The sequence below is a fragment of the Ailuropoda melanoleuca genome, chromosome 15 (assembly GCF_002007445.2).
Source record: "Ailuropoda melanoleuca isolate Jingjing chromosome 15, ASM200744v2, whole genome shotgun sequence".
Lineage (NCBI taxonomy): Eukaryota > Metazoa > Chordata > Mammalia > Carnivora > Ursidae > Ailuropoda > Ailuropoda melanoleuca.
This window is the reverse complement of record NC_048232.1, coordinates 40,718,411-40,735,335: the sequence shown is the minus strand read 5'-3', so window position 1 is coordinate 40,735,335 and position 16,925 is coordinate 40,718,411. Positions and strand designations below refer to the sequence as shown.

Genomic DNA, 16,925 nt, shown 5'->3' with positions numbered 1-16,925 from the left:
AACTGTTATCACATCTGCCTTATGTCTTCTCCCTCTATTAAGAGGCATAAGGCGCCTCCCTGTAGTCCTAGAATTTCTTCTGCTTTTTTCTCTCACTATATTTTCCACACTATCTTTTAACTTATCTGTTTTATGTTCTTCCTCTAGACTGGTACCACCTTAAGGTTCTGGCCATGTCTTTTTCATCTTTACATCCCTAACAGGTAACAATGCCTGGCCTTTGTTAACAATCAATGAGAGTCTACCAACTAACTGACTAATCAAGTCCTTTTACTTGATTAAACCATCAAAAACCAATGCTATTCAAAGTAGCTAGCCCATAAACTGTTGGTTTATAATGAGATACGAGGTTTAAGCAGAATGTGTAAATGAATGGCTTCCTTTTTTGAGAAAGTCTTGCTATGAAAAATGTCTAAACAGTGCTGCTTTAGTGATACAGCGGATTTATAGTTTTGCCCCACTTTGATCCAAACACTTGAGAGTAAGAAAAAGACATTTTCTTAAAGAAAAGTAAGATGCTGAGGAATGGATGGTTAAAATTAACTTTAGGGTCTTCATCCATCTTTATGAGCATATATAAATTTACAGATCCCCAAGAAGATTTAAAATAAAGGCACCCATTTTCAGTGGTTAAAAAAATAAAGACACAGGGCACTTAATAAGTTTTTTAAAAGCCAAGACACATTAAAAAAAAACCTAATAAATTTTTAATTAGAATTTTTCCTTTTTTTTTTTTAACAAGACAAGTAACAGATTACATCAAACTTCAGAACTTCTCAAATATCTAGTTATTATACACATTCCCATCTGTCTTGCAGGGAGGGATCTTGGTCGGCTTAACAGTTTCAGGTAAAATAAGCTGCATAATAGTATATATTACAATAATAAATGTACAATGTTTACATGAAATATGTTTTAGAAGCAAAAAAAAAAAAGATGCATCTGCATCAAAAGGCGACCTTTTAAAATGCCACAACTATTTTTTACATTCACTCTTGCAACAGGTCACAAGATGGGGGTCACTAAGCTCAGATAAATCACTATGATGCACATAAAATACAGAAGGATTGGTTATTTTATATATTATATATATATTTATATTTTCACACTTTAGCATCTGAGACATAAACTGAGAATTTAAAATTTATTCTCTTCAGATAACAAATCATTTTTTATTCTTCATAAACATGGTGCCCACAAAAGCACACAGGTAAGGCACAATAGGGTTTTCTGTTACAGAACAGTGTGCATCATGTTTACTTAACCAGAAAACGTGCATTATCTGTGCAAGTTCATGCTGCAAACCCAACACATACACAATTAAAAAACAGAAAGGAAACTGAGCTTTAAACAAAATCAAAATTGGTACAATTCCAGCTGTTTCACATATTCATTTGGACTGACGATATATCGACAGGTTATTAAAAAAAAGCCAAGTGTTACATTACAAGTAAACTCTGCTCAGCAACTATCTTAATCTGAAATCATAAACAGTAATAAAGCAACTTTACTGAAACAAAGTAAATACCGAGGCACAAAGCAACAGTCACTCGTGCATTTACTATATTGCAAGCTTTCATGACCCAAAATTTCAAATATAATTTTTCAAATACACATTTTGCTGCAACAATATGCCCTGCTTTAAACTTGACATACGACAGGGGAGCTGACATTTCATTAAATTATAAATAGATTGGGAAAATGACTTAATCCCAATAGTACTATGTCATAGTCCTAGTATTTATAATAAATACAGCTTTTCACAAAATACTTTTCCAATATCTGCCAATTGCATCTTTATTGCTCACATAAATTTGAATCCATTACAACTGATATCGGAACTTTCACACAAAATCATACTCAGACATTTTTATATAAAACTTATAAAAGATATTTTTAACTTGTATCTAATACTTCCAGGTGTTTGGCTGTTTGATCTATGTGATAGTACAGCCATATGTATGTATGTGTGTGTATATATACACATATACACATACATATATATACACATACATATATACACATACATATATACACATTAGATTACGAATAAAATAGGAAGCTTATTTTACTGCTTTAATGCAGACATCCTCACAAAACAAGACTACTTTCGCCACCACCAGCATTTATACATATATACAAAAGCCAGTTTAAGTACATGTACATCCACCTACACTTGTATGTAACCACTAAACCCAAATTAGTTTTCCTGTATTCCAGCTGTAACAAATGAATCTCTTACAAGCAATAGAAACCTAAGGTTAAATTGGGAAATTAACAGTTTTACCACATTAGCCTGGTAAGAACTATGCAGGTGACTGTATACAAAAATTCACAACATTAGTTCACAGGGAATTATGGAAATACAAGAAGCCTCTTCACCATGCTTTTGTGTGGTCATCCAAACACTCTGTGGTGCAAAAACACAATCACCACATCTGAAAATGCTTAATAAAGTCAATGTTCCTCATGCAAAACTTTAAATGCATCAGCTTAACTGAACTCCAAAAACTGAATGAAACAATTGTTCTGCCTACTCAGCATTGCTGCCTCACTGCTAAGTCCCTTTGGAACCTTAAGATTTCTGGAACATTCAAACAGAGCTGTATTCAGTAAAAAAATATTACATACGAAAAGCATTTAAAAGGAAGACAGGAAGCCAAACAGGAATTTTCCTATTGTAAATACCAGTCCTAGGAGTGGAAGAAAGTCTTTTCAGGAACCTCCTTGAGAATTGGCTAGGCCAGTCCGAAGACGAAGATGAGACATAGAGTTCATATGTTTATTTGATGGCTTCAAGGGAGTATTGCAAGTAAGAGCTTGGGGAAAGCGATGGTGATATCTATCTAGTCGTAAATATTTTACTGTAACCAATTTCCCTGTTGTAAGATAAAAATAATATTTTAGATCTGTAAAAATGTGCTTAATATTTATAGAAAACAAATTGGTAAAAGACATTTGAACATAATATGCAAATAAAGTAATCTTAAATAATTACATTAAAAATGCTGACCTAAAATTCTTTACTTTAAAATCTAGTATAGTTTAACAGTAAGCCATAATTTATCTTTTCAAAATATAAACTTCTTACCATCAAACCAAGAGCCATGCAATGCCTTAAAAGCTTTTCCAGCATATTCTGGAGACAGACATTTAACATATACACAACCCTGTGATATTAAAAAAAAGAAAGAAAGAAAGAAAAACAGTTTTAGTTTGATAGCAACAAATCCAAAATGTAGAATTCATAGTAAAAGTTACTTTACCTCACGTGAATTTTTGTCTACTGCAATGTGAACAATGCCATCATTATCACTGCATTTTTCTAAAATTGCTTCTTGAATTGCCAAATGCCACTGATCCCCTATTTCCCTAAAAATTAATGAAAACAAAAATCAACAACCATACTCCTACTCAATAAAAAGTCTTCCTTGTCTCTTATAACATATATATCCTACCAGAATGGGGATAGTTTCAAAATCACATGTTGTTAAAACTAGTGGTTATGTAAGTGTTTGTTACTAGCAGTAGACAGATTTAAAAAATGTTAGTATTCGCAGTCCCAGACCTTCCTTCGCTTTCCAGTGTAAGAAGGCACAGAGCTGAGGCAGCAAAGGATAAGCCTACTGCAGAACAAATGGGTTGTCATTTTTACATCTGAAATCTTATGTACCTATTGTCCTTTCTTTTCTTTCTTCCTAGCAAGTGTTAACACTTTAATGAGTTGTAGTGAACTCATAAAAGTTGAGTATTGTTGGGACACCTGTGTGGCTCAGTTAAGCATCTGTCTTCAGCTCAGGTCATGATTCCAGGGTCCTGGGATGAAGTCCCGCATGGCGGGGGCGGGGGGAGGAGGGTCCCTGCTCAGCAGGCAGCCTGCTTCTCCTCCTCCTTCTGCCTCTCCCCCTGCATGTGTGCGTGAGCGCATGCACGCACACCCCCCCCTTTTTGTCAAATAAGATCTTTTTTAAAAAGAGTTAAGTGTTATTTTTTTTTAAGATTTTTTAAATTTATTAGAGAGTGAGAGAGAGAGAAAGAGCACGAGCAGAGGGAGGGGGAAAGAAAGACTCCCCACTGAGCAGGGCGCCCAATGAGGGGCTGGATTCCAGGACCCTGGGATCATGACCTGAGCCCAAGGCAGACACTGAACCAACAGACACCCAGGTGCCCTGAGTATTACTTTTTTTAAATGATATTTTCAAATTCCTAAACTTTAGAAAAATTCCTAGTAAATAGTGTATTCTGAGCTTTTCCTTTTCAAAATAATGGAAGAATGATACAGGACAAAAATTTTGCACAGACAGTCACCTTACTATTATGAGAGCTTTAAGATCTCCGCCTGCAGCAGTGCATATCTGTCTCACTTGTGAGATAGAGATGGTGGGCCGAAGGGAAAGCAGCTACACTTTTAATCACAAATCTTCACCTTAGGTAACAAAATACTGGACTGGCACTGATCTCCTAATCCCTAAGGTATGATGTAAGCTCCCCAACAGAGGGATCACCGCACTGCTAAGTGCTTCTATCTATGCAAAATGGTGAGGGCTGTTACTAACAGTGCTTCTCCACATTTCCAATTTGGTCTTCACTTACTTGACATCTCATATCAACTATTTCTTGAAATAAATGAGTTATTAAATGAGACTTACAGGTATTTTTATATGTAATACAGTTTCCCCTGTCAGGATTTTTTTTTTACAAAACAGAATCTGACCTGTCATATCATTGGACAAATAGCAGTCACCTCTAGAAAGCAAATTCCAAAAATTATTACAGCTTATATATGAAATATCAGAGATTCTAAGGCGATAACTTTTGCCAGTGCTAATCTCTGGATTCATGTGCTGCTGTAATTATATAGAAAGAAAAGTTTCTCAAATATTAAGTGAACAGAAAAGTATCTCAAATATTGCATGGACAAATAGGACTTACAGAAGGAAAGTGTGTACATCTTTATAGAGACTATTTTACAATTAGAGAGTGGCAGTTTAAAAATAGCTGGTATTTTTATCTATATTGCCTACTGAGGCAAAGAATGTTGGCAGAAGAGACTTATACACTTAATAAAGGGTTCTGTTTATCACCATGTGTATCATTAATTTGACTCCAGCATGTATCTGCTATGGGGATTCACAGTACCTACAAAGATTTGTAGAAATTTAACAAATTATTATACATCTAGGTCTTTTGGCCAAACGCTTGCCTGAAATTTAACAAAAGAGGAAGAAAAGGAAAACAACATTTCTGTGAGATTCAAAAGTAAGAGATTGTTCAATTACAGACATAGCATTATAAGACTATTCCAAATATTCCAAGCAAAAATTACATATACCTCATAATACTTACATAACTGGGTCAAACATATTTCGAATCTTTAGACATGGTGTCAAGCTATTTGGCGGTGAATTTCTTCTATCTAAATGAAATGCTACAAAAAACAAATTAGTTTTACTATTTGTCACTGTTCCATTTTGTTGAAAGGTATACAGTCATTCACTCTTTCCAAAAAATATTCATTGTATACTTTTACTGGGAGCCAGACCCCTGGAAGTTAAGGTACGTCAGAGATACAATCATTGCTCTCACAGAGTCTGCAGTTTAGTGGGTGACAGAGTTGAGAAACAGTGTCAAAAAAACCCCATAATTACGGTAAATCTTAAGAAAGAAGAATACAGGAAGCTGTGAAAGTAATTTAAAAGAGTCTGGACATATCAGATAACACTTCACTCAGAAAGTGAAATTTATGTTGGGACCTAAAGAATAAAGAATAAGTAAAAGTAGGCAGAGTAAAAAGAGGTATAAAGGACATTTCAAGCAACTGTGTTAGCTTATATACAGCCCTGAGACAAGAAGGAGCTCAGTGTAATGTAAACTAAAGTGTAGCCAACTAAAAGATAGCCACTGTGGCTAGAGCAGGAACAACAGAAAGACAAACCTTAAGAGAGAGAAGTCAGATTATTGAGGACCATGCAGATCACATTAAAGTGTTTAGACATTAATATAAAGAGCAACAGAAAACCACTCCAAGTCTAAGGAGAGTAATAATTTGATGAGCTCTGTCTTTTAAAATTATATTTTTAAAAAATAGACTTTATTTTAAATAATCAATTAAATAGAAACAAAAGTAAATGCAAGGAGACCAGTTAGAAGGTTATTATAGTTGTCTAAGAGAGATGATACTAATGTGGATAACACAGACCAGCAATGCTGATGGAAGAAAGTAGACAGAATCCAGAACATATGGAGGAGATTTGACATGACTTGTTTAAAGGCTATACATGGGAGGTAAGGAAAAGATTAAGGATAACTCCCAGGTTTAAGGCGAAACCAACTGAGAAGGGGCACTATTAATTAGAAAGGAACACTGGGGGTGGGGGAAGAGGTCCGTTTGGTGAGAGAAGATACTAAACTCATGCACGTGCTAAATTTGTGGTGTCCATATCCTAGTAGACAAGTATACAGGTGGATATAAAAATCTGAAAACCAGAGGACTTACTTCATGATATAAATTTGGGAGTTATCAACATATCTATGCTAAATGAAGTTGCAGCATGAGATCATCTGTAGGTAGAAGACAGGTAGAATGAGAAAAGAAGACAGCCTTAAGAAACTCCCAACACTTAGAGGTCCAGGAAAAGAAGAAAATCCAGAAAGGAAGACTGAAGAAATGGGCAAGGTAGCAGGAAAACTAGAAAAAAAAGTGGCATCCCCAAAGCAAAAAGAAGAAAGTTTTAAAGCAGGCTCAATTGTTAACATTGCTAAGTAAAGTAAGGACAGAAAGGAAAAATGTCCACGTTAGGTTTAGCAATATGGATGTCTGAGAGCTGTTTCCTTGGAACGAGGGAGATGGAAAACAGATTGGAGTCAGCTGAAGAATAAAATGGGAGGTGAAAAAGTAAAAACACTGAGTATAGTAAACTAATGCTATTTGGCTATAATAGGTAGAGAGAGACAGAGTGATAGCTAAAGAACAATGTACACTCCAACAACGTGTTTTATTTTCTTTTTTTTTAAGATTTTATTTATTTGAGAGAGAGAGAACGCACAAGCAGGGGGAGTGGGAGCAGGCGAAGCAGGCTCCCCACTGAGCTGGGACCCCGGTATCATGACTTGAGCTGAAGGCAGATGTTTAACTGACTGAGCCACCCAGGCACCCCTCCAACAACGGGTTTTAAAGATGAGAAAGATTAAGTGCTGATGAAAAGATCCAGTAGAGGCAGGGATTTAAAACACTTTAGTAAAAGATACTTGAGAAGACAAGGGAAGGGCTCAGGTCTCTGTTAAGTGAGAAATAAGTCAAGCAGAGAAAGACAATTATCATATGGTTTCACTCATTTGTGGAACATAAGGAATAGCAGGAAGATAGGTAGGAGAAGGAAGGGAAAAATGAAGGTGGGGGGTAAACAGAGGGGGAAATGAACCATGAGAGACTATGGACTCTGGGAAACAATCTGAGGGTTTTAGAGGGGAGGGGGCTGGGAGGATGGGCTAGCCCGGTGACGGGTATTAAGGAGGACACGTATTGCATGGAGCACTGGGTGTTATATGCAAACAATGAATCATGGAACACTACATCAAAAACTAATGATGTACTGTATGGTTACTAACATATCATAAAAAAAAAAAAGAAAGAAAGAAACAAACTCCTCAAATGCAATAGGAGGTGAGGGTGAGTGTGGATTCTGGCAATTCTATGGATTTGGTGGTGGAAATCTGAGGCAGGTACAATCTGATTGCTTCTCTTCAAGTCATCAGCTGAGAATCAGGAGAGAGAAGGGCAAAGGTTTGAAAAGACGGAAAGAAATCTAAAATTGTTACTGAGTAGGAAAGTGAAGTGACTGGTAAAATACGGTAAGAACATAAAAGTCAAGTAGTACTGAGGGCCTAACTGAGGTTGATTACTTATGACGTACCAGTCTGCAGAACTGCATAGACTTTCTCTGCTATGCTTAGCTCCCTGAACAGAGACAAAACAGTTTCATCCTTGGTTGGAATTTACCAGGCTAAGATGAAGGATAGGTAACAACTTAAGGGTACTAGCAAGAAAAGGATTGGAAAGATGGGTTATGGAAACTAAGATGGACAGGAAAAGAAATGAAGACTGAAAAACTGGAAAAAGTAGGTACATCAAAGAATTGGAGAGTCTGGGGATTCCTAAAAAAAAGCAACATATATATAAAGCAGGAAAGTTTAAGGAATAAGTTAATGGCTCAGAGTATACCAATGGGTTTAACAGGTGACAGGGATTAAGGAGTACACTTATGATGAGCACCGGGTGTTGTATGTAAGTGATGAATCCCTAAATACATGCCTAAAACTAATTTTATACTATAAGTTAACTAACTGAAATTTAAACAAAGACTTGGAAGGGGAAAAAAAAATAAAGACCTGAATGTATCAATTAAAGATTTCAGAAGTATCTAGTGAAAAAAAAAAGTCTGGGGTGTGAATGTCCTAACAGTGCCTGATATGGGGTGGGGGAATGGCCACTAGACATGAAAAATCTTTGCCAAACCCCAGATCAAGAAAGTCTGTGAACCTCTAGTACCACCCAGACTTCCCTGGCAGTGTATAGATTGTGTTCTTAGATGACCTTTTAGTTGAAAGGCAATCTGAGTTCCCTGAAATTCCAGTATTGCCCTGGGCTAGCAGGGAATGACTAGAAGCATTACTACCATCTTATCCTAGCCTAGACCCAAGTTTTCACAAAATAATGGATCTGGAAGAAGTTATTTCTGGCCAATTCTAATCACAAAGTAGTTGTGAAGATCAAACCGATTTTTAAGATATATATTTTGTCTCCCCAACTAAATTGTAATCACTTCCTGGTACAAGCAAAGAGACAATGGTTACTGAATGAGGATACATTTCAAATACCTCAGGAACTATGTTGGATCCTTCAAATGAATGTTTATTCTGAAGACTACATCTGTCAGAAACAAACAATTTTCCCCAGCATATATGGTTTGATTTTTTTTTTTAAGATTTTATTTATTTAGGTGACAGAGAGAGAGACAGCCAGTGAGAGAGGGAACACAAGCAGGGGGAGCGGGAGAGGAAGAAGCAGGCTCATAGCGGAGGAGCCTGATGTGGGGCTCGATCCCACAACGCCGGGATCACGCCCTGAGCCAAAGGCAGACGCTGAATGACTGCGCCACCCAGGCGCCCCAATGATTTTTAACTGGTGCTTTAAAATACTATTAGAGATACTAATGCTATATAAGAATGCAATTTATACTTAACTATCCTTTAGAAAATGAACTAAAAATTCAATAAGGTTGATTATTTAACAATTACTTGAAAAAAATACTATTAAGTGACAACAGCTTATAATGGGAGTGACTTCAAAAGACTACTATAATTACCAACCCTCTAGCCATGTACCTTTTAATTAAACCACTGTTATTTATAAGAGGATAAACACTAAGCCTGTTAATAAGTTAAGCTATCTTTTTTTTTTTTCTAAAGATTTTATTTATTTATTTGACAGAGAGACAGCCAGCGAGAGAGGGAACACAGACGGGGGGAGTGGGAGAGGAAGAAGCAGGCTCCCAGCGGAGAAGCCTGTTGTGGTGCTCGATCCCAGGACTCCGGGATCACGCCCTGAGCCGAAGGCAGACGCTGAATGACTGAGCCACCCAGGCACCCCAAGCTGTCTTTTTACATAAACCACCACCCCAACCCCCACTATACAACCATATTTACTGCACATTTGTGTTCAGATACATTTAAAAGAAAGCAAAACTTAGTTTATGTATTAATATTTTTTTACAAGCGAAGTCAATTATATTTAGATAGACTATACATGTAATGGCATAAAATATAAGTAATATTAGAACTAAATTCTCTCTATATTAGGGTTATATGTTCTTAAATGAGGCAATTTAGATAATTATCATCAAGAAATATACCACCAACTTCTCATTATTCTGCTCCTGTAACATGCTTTTATGATCAAATTCTTAGAAGAACTCAAATCTCTCTTGCTGGCATCTACAGAATTTTCCCATTACAACCCTCCAAAAACTTTAAGCAAATGGCTACTAGGTTCTACCTCAGGATTTTCAGCCTTCAGGATAATATAATCTCAGCCACTGTATTTTTTTTTCAACTTACTAAGAAATAGGTGTCTTCTTTTACTCTCAATTCCCTTCTAGGTTCAGCAACTAATTCACTGTAACTTTTTTTTTTATCAAAGACTCTCAAGTAAAGGGAGATTGATTTTATAATTCTTCACATTGTGCATGTAGAAGTATTCAAATTAAGATAGCTCAGTACTTGGCATGTAGTTTGTTAAGATTTGCTACATTGGAACCTTGATAAAATGAAGTAGTAGGACATTTTAGATCTATCAGTTCATGTTGAGTTTTACAACTATTATAACTGACCTAAAACTGTCTTATATCATACTTATGCAGTCTTTTCCTACCTAAAGAAAATGATAAAATGAAAATAAGACTCTGAGGTTTTAAATTCTAGATATAGAGCATCCAATTTCACACACTTAGAGTCTGCCATCCCCACTACTAATTTATAAGAACAACTTGGATTACCCAGGTCAAGAAATTGTCTTTACTGTGGACTCTGGGAAGCAAACTGAGGGCTTCAGAGGGGAGGGGGGTGGGGGACTGGGATAGGCCAGTGATGGGTACTAAGGAGGGCACGTATTGCAGGGTGCACTGGGTGTTATACGCAAATAATGAATCATGGAACATTACATCAAAAACTAAGGATATACTGTATGGTGACTAACATAATAAAAAATTATAAAAAAAAGAAACTGTCTTTAGATTCATCTTGAAAATCTCACATTTTAAAAATAAAACTACAATGATAAAATTCATATGAGCAAAATAATAGCCTTTTCTAGAACTTCATATGCATACATGAGCACCAACTGCTAGCTACTTGAAGAAATTAGGCTGAGAATCCACACCCATTACAATCAGGCACTAAGGTAATCAGATCTGATTGGCTTTGCATTCTGTTTTCCTTTCATAGGACCCTCTGCAGACACCTTTTAAAACAAAAAGTTTAATGTTTAGTGTCATCTTTGGCATCATCAAAGCATCATTTTTATGCCATGATTATTGAAGACTATTATTAATTCAAGCTCTTTGAAGTGAAAATTAAAGAAGAAAGGGAGTGACTGGATTTTACTTTTTTGAAATTTCAAAACTATTTACTTAACTTTCTCATAAATACTATGTTTAGCAAACATTGATAAATATACTTTTATCCAACAAGAAGATTTAAAGAAACTCACTACTAGTTCTGAAATGCACATTAAACTAACTGCAAGATTTAATTTTGCAACTAACCATGTAAGAGAGTCAAGGGAGGTAAACAGTTATCACTAGCAGAGGTTTGGGAACCTAAAGCAACCAATCACCAAGCCCTCCTATATACTTACATATACCTGTTTCTGCAACCATGCAAGCACTGAGAAAAATATGGAAAAACAGCCACAAAAGCTACTTGGCACAGGGGATACACAGGTGGATGGGTCTTTAATGAAAGAGGCAGGCAAGCAAAAATTGGAAAAAAAGAGCAGTTGAAAAGTTATGTTTCACTTTTATATGTTTTATATATATGTAAAACATAAATTACATCTTATTGGCATAAAAATTAGGGGAAAAGAATGCAGTTAGATCTACAACACTAAGTTGCTTTCAGTGAAAAAGGAAAAAATCAAAGTAATGTATGTAGTGTTCTATTATGGTAAAGACAAACCATTACGTTCATATTTGAAAGGAGAAAAGTGAAAGGATACATAAGAAGCTAACATTAATTCCCTCTACGGGATGGAACTGCAAAGGGAGCTTTGCCGTCCTATCTCTCAACAGTACTTTTTTATTTTCACAGATGAAAAAAATTAGAAAAGCACCATGTTTATTTTTGTTGTATAAAAATACATACCTTGACCTTGCCATACTTTAGAAGGTATTACTAATATTTTGTCACAGGAGGCAGAAGGCTGGATCCACCGCCAAACTAGAAAATCTGCACCACCTATTCTTCGTGTCTCTGTGCGAACTCTGGACTCATTAGCAGCAAGGAAGTCAACAGCTCTATCCCAGACTTTCTTCATTTTTTTCCTATCATGTGAACAAAATAACAAATTTACTATCATCTTGGCTTGTCATCATCTTTTTCAAGTATTAGTAAGTGAAGGCAATGGTTATTATTAATTCTGGTTTTCCTTATCACTGCCTACCAATTTTTTTTTAAAAAGATTTAGATGCCTGAAGCTTATCTCAGATTTACTGAATTTCATTCTTCAGAGGAAGAGCTAAGCATCAGGAATTTTCCCCCCAAACTGCACCACTGATTCTGAGGTATTGCTATAGTGAAGAATGCTGTGTTAGGATATGGAATCATCTTTCATTTTCAAGAAGTCATTATTTAGTACTATTTAAAAAGCTTCATTAACAACAAAATTATTTAAGGCATTATTAGTAAAACATCACTGGCTATTGTCTGTCTCTGTTTCTTTAGTAAGATGAACTTAAACGAAATAAGGTGAAGACTGGTAAGAATAAAAAAATGTATAAAAGCGATCATGATTTAGAAACCAAGTTGTCCATTATGCCACTCAAAATCATGGGGAGAACAGAACAGAATTTAGAAAGAAAGGAGAGCTTAAAGTGCAAAAGTAAAACCTGTACAGTAAAACAGGTCTACTTGAGAAGGCCACAACTCTCAATATACTCTTCATAACTTCAGAAGATAGCAACATTCTGATCTACTTCAACTCACAACACTTTGAACGTACTTGTCAGGAGGTTGTATTAAGGAATCTTGTACATGTGGAATAGGCATGTAAGGTTGTAAGTCTTTATTTTCCTGGCAAGCTTCGTTATGACTTCGTAAAACATCTGAAAATATAACAAATTTACAAATGAATCAATCACTGGACACCATGCTGAAATTTATCACGTAATAACAATTCTAGAAATAGTTGATTTTTACAAATACTTATACCTATAATCTTCACCACCATATCATACATCTGCCTTGTTTCCTCTTCTTCTTTTGTCCAGCGATATTTCATATAACGCAGAACGACACAAACCATCACTACACCTGCAATATTTAATTATTTTGTGTTTTAAAAATTGTGCTCACTGACATTCAATAACATTCACTGCAATCTGAAGTTGTTAAATCTGATACTAACAAAACAAAGCAAAAAAAAAGAAATCTTATGACAGTTTCCACAGTGATTATTTTAACTGCCATAATGGAATAATGGAATAAGCCTTCAAAACGTGGGCTGAATTACCTACATAATTACAACTACACAGAACAATTCAGTATTAAACATTTTCCAGAATTTCACTTAATCTCTCTAGAAAAACCATTTCCTCCATGATGCTGATAACTGAACATTTTTCTATTTTTTTTTAAAGCTACATAACTATGTTTCACAAACGTTTTCCTTTGCCACACTAAACTATTATTAAAGAGAGTTTCCTAAGACTGTAAACATACTACACTTGAGGAAAATTATTTTTAAAGGACTTGAACAAAGAAAAAAATGATTATCTCCTAAATTCCTATAATCAGTCAAAATAGTCACATAAAATCCAGGAATCCAAATGAAAATTTTAATGCAGGTAAATGATATTTTTAAAATTAAAAATAATTTTAATGAACTTAATTTATATTTTATCATTTAAAAAATAAGTTTAATTTTTCTGTTTTCCTGTTCTGTTTTCTAAAGACATTTCTTTGTCTTTTTCTATGACATTCTTATGACAATGTTTTATTCCACCTCCCTTTATACTACTATTTTCTAAGCCCTTAGATTAATACTGACATTATAAAAAAAAAAAAAAACTTCAATATTATTCTACCTTAGTGAAGACTTCTGGATGTGATTTATAATGTCAGCTATCACAGAAGTAAATTCTCAACCCTGGCATTTGGTAAAATACAGATACAAAAATTCTAGACTATCAGGTATCTTCTTTCTCATCCCAACAACTTACCTAAGCATAACAACAATAATCTGTGGGTGACAGTAATAAAAGCACGTCGAAAGCGACACCAGAAAGACATCTGTGGTCTTGTGGACTGTAAAAACTGCACATCGGTTATATTTGTCAGTTGTTCCTCAGGGCCATAACCAACACACCTGGTTAAAAATAATTAAGGAGACCTTAGAGTCAAAATCACTTCTTATACTACCAAATGGTTAAAGTGGAAATTAAATCCCTTACCTTATTCCAACATCTTTTCCATTTTCTAAAATCCACTTCAAAGAAATATTAAATATATCTTCATATTCAGGGCCTAAATCCTAATAAGAAAAATGGAGAAAATAACTAACTATTCTTAATAATTCACATTTATTTGACTATCTGTAAGCTATACTATAAATACCATACTTTTATCTTTATATAATACTTGAAACTGTATTACATAACAAAAATGTATTCATTAAGGAAAACAAAAGGAGGGAAAAAAGTCACAATTTCCTCATCTTCCTAAAATAAGCACAGTTATTATTTTGTTATGTTTTCTTTTTGGTTCGTTTACATTTGCAGATTTGGAGGATTTTTTAAAATATAATTTGCCTTAAGTATTACCGTGATAAAAGTGAATTAACTAAGTTTTTTATGGAACCCTATTTTTAGATGAACAAATGGCAAACTATTCAGACTTAGCTATTTCACTGACATTTTTCTCAACAAGTGAATGAAGCAAGCATGTCACCTCAAGAAAAACAGCTGACTTTGTTACCAATGATAACATTCAAGCTTTCAAGTGAAAAGTAAAATTTGGAAAAAGTTGCATCCATTACTATGAGCTTGACAACTTCAGAATACTTGAAAACCTTTGCAATGAGACTGGTGTGGTATTAAAGAATTAAAGATATCAATCTTGAAATGTGTCAACATTGGGAAGATTTGCATAAACAACGAACCAGTGTTTTCCAAATGAATCATGCATGAGTTATAAAATCTTGCATATGTAAAAGATCTATTCTACGTGTAAAACAAAAAAAGGACGTTAGAGTGCACAAAAATCACTGATACGGTTTCAAATTGCACATTGCAACTTATCGTGAAGAAATTACCTCTCAGAGTTTTGGTACAGTTATCAGTGGAGAATATCTACAATTATCTGAAAAGAGTATTAATACTTTCTCCTGTTTTGACGACATATCTGCATGAGGCTAAATTCTCTTGATGTACTTCAACCAAAACATCGCTACAGATTGAATACAGAAGTAGATATGAAAATCCAGTTGTTTTTTTATTAACCTATACATTAAAGATTAAAAAGATTTGCCCAAATGTAAAACAATGCCATTTCTCACTAAATGTTTTTATTTTGGAAAATAGCTATTTTTCATAAAAATACGTTACTTATGTTAACATGTAATAAGTTCATTATTCTTAAACGAATAAGTAAATTTAAAATTTGATTAAATTTCTAATAAGGTAAATATATATCTAAATTTATCTACCTATCTATCTCCCACAAACAAAGGCCGTTTACAGTCGTCAGTAATTTTAGGACTGCAAAAGGGTCCTTCCTGAAACCATAAAGTTTAAGAACTGCTATACATAGGTAGATTATGTATTTTTTAATCAAAATATTAAAAGTAAAAGTGGTATCCCATTATATATACTGTTTATTCCACTTGCTTTTATCACAAAATGAAGTACCGTGTCGATGTCAATAAACATGGAACCACCTACTTTTTTCCAGGAAAATTGTGTTTCTAGTATATGGCTGGGTATTTTATACTTTAATCAACCCCTTATTAATGAATGTTTAGAGTACTACCAATTATTTCAATATATCAAGTAATACTGTAATAAATACCCTTAAAAATCTTTCCATTCAACAAATAGTTATTGAGGGTCCAATATGTGCCAGGTACTGTTCTAGGACCTAGAAATATAGCACTAAGCAAAACAGCCAAAATTCCACGTTCACAGAGCTTATCTTCTATTCAATATTATATCTTTATGTACTTTTTTAAGTCCAAAGAATAAATTTCTAAAAGTAGCAGTAAGAAGTAATTTTTAAAAACTCCCTTAAGGGGCGCCTGAGTGGCTCAGTCAATTAAGTGTCCTAATCATGATTTCAGCTCAGGTCATGATTTCAGGGTCGTGAGATCAAGCCGCATGTTGGGCTCTGCACTGGAAGTGGAGCCTGCTTAAGATTCTCTCTCCCTCTGCCTCTCCCCTCTCTTCTCTCTTAAAAAAAAAAACAAACAAAAAAACCCCCACTCCTTTAAAAAAAAAAAAGAATTTTGTAAGTAATAGCTATTGTATTTTATCAAAAGATTCATCATAGCAGCAGAAATTAAAGTTTTTCATTTGATCAGTACAATTTACTTCCTAATATGGAACTGGCAAGTTTTTAAAAAATACATATTAAATTTGAAAATTTAAAGTTTTATGAAGCAAAACTAATCCTGCTAGGCTCACTACTTATGTATAACTACCACCGGGATGTTTAGATGGTAAAGAGAACTATAAGCTACCTGTTATCTTTGGGGGGGGGGAAAGTGTGATCTTTCATCATTATTTATAAATATCAAAAAATTTGCAGCAAATGTAAGTATTTAATAATTGACAAATGACTAAGAGGGAGGTAGAAGCAGACTCCCTGCTGAGCAGAGAACCCACCGCGGGGCTCGATTCCAGGACCCCAAGATCATGACCTAAGCCCAAGGAAGACACTTAACCGACTGAGCCACCCAGGTGCTCCATGACTAAAAAGCTTTTTAAATGATTTTTTTGTTTAAGCCCTAACATTGCTTAAAATGTTATGCAATAAGATTATACAAAAATAATTTCAGGCAATTATGGTTTTGTTATAAAAATGCTACCAGAAATCACTTTGTATATAACAAAAATCAAACAGAACTCATATTCATTTGCTCTAAAATTCATTTGCTT

General features: G+C 34.6%; 1 protein-coding gene across 1 annotated transcript in view; it reads right to left on the bottom strand.

Annotated features, from left to right (window-relative positions):
- Positions 1-680: 680 nt before the first annotated feature.
- LEMD3 (LEM domain containing 3) overlaps positions 681-16,925 on the bottom strand; it is a 61,353-nt gene continuing 45,108 nt past the window's right edge. Inside the window, exons 5-13 of the mRNA XM_002920049.4 lie at positions 14,226-14,305; positions 13,995-14,140; positions 12,985-13,086; positions 12,776-12,878; positions 11,920-12,098; positions 5,347-5,428; positions 3,267-3,372; positions 3,092-3,170; positions 681-2,879 (exon numbers count right to left, since the gene is read on the bottom strand). Coding sequence (XP_002920095.3) covers positions 2,716-2,879; positions 3,092-3,170; positions 3,267-3,372; positions 5,347-5,428; positions 11,920-12,098; positions 12,776-12,878; positions 12,985-13,086; positions 13,995-14,140; positions 14,226-14,305 — 1,041 coding nt within the window. The 3' untranslated portion in view covers positions 681-2,715. The remainder of the gene's footprint in view (positions 2,880-3,091; positions 3,171-3,266; positions 3,373-5,346; positions 5,429-11,919; positions 12,099-12,775; positions 12,879-12,984; positions 13,087-13,994; positions 14,141-14,225; positions 14,306-16,925) is intronic.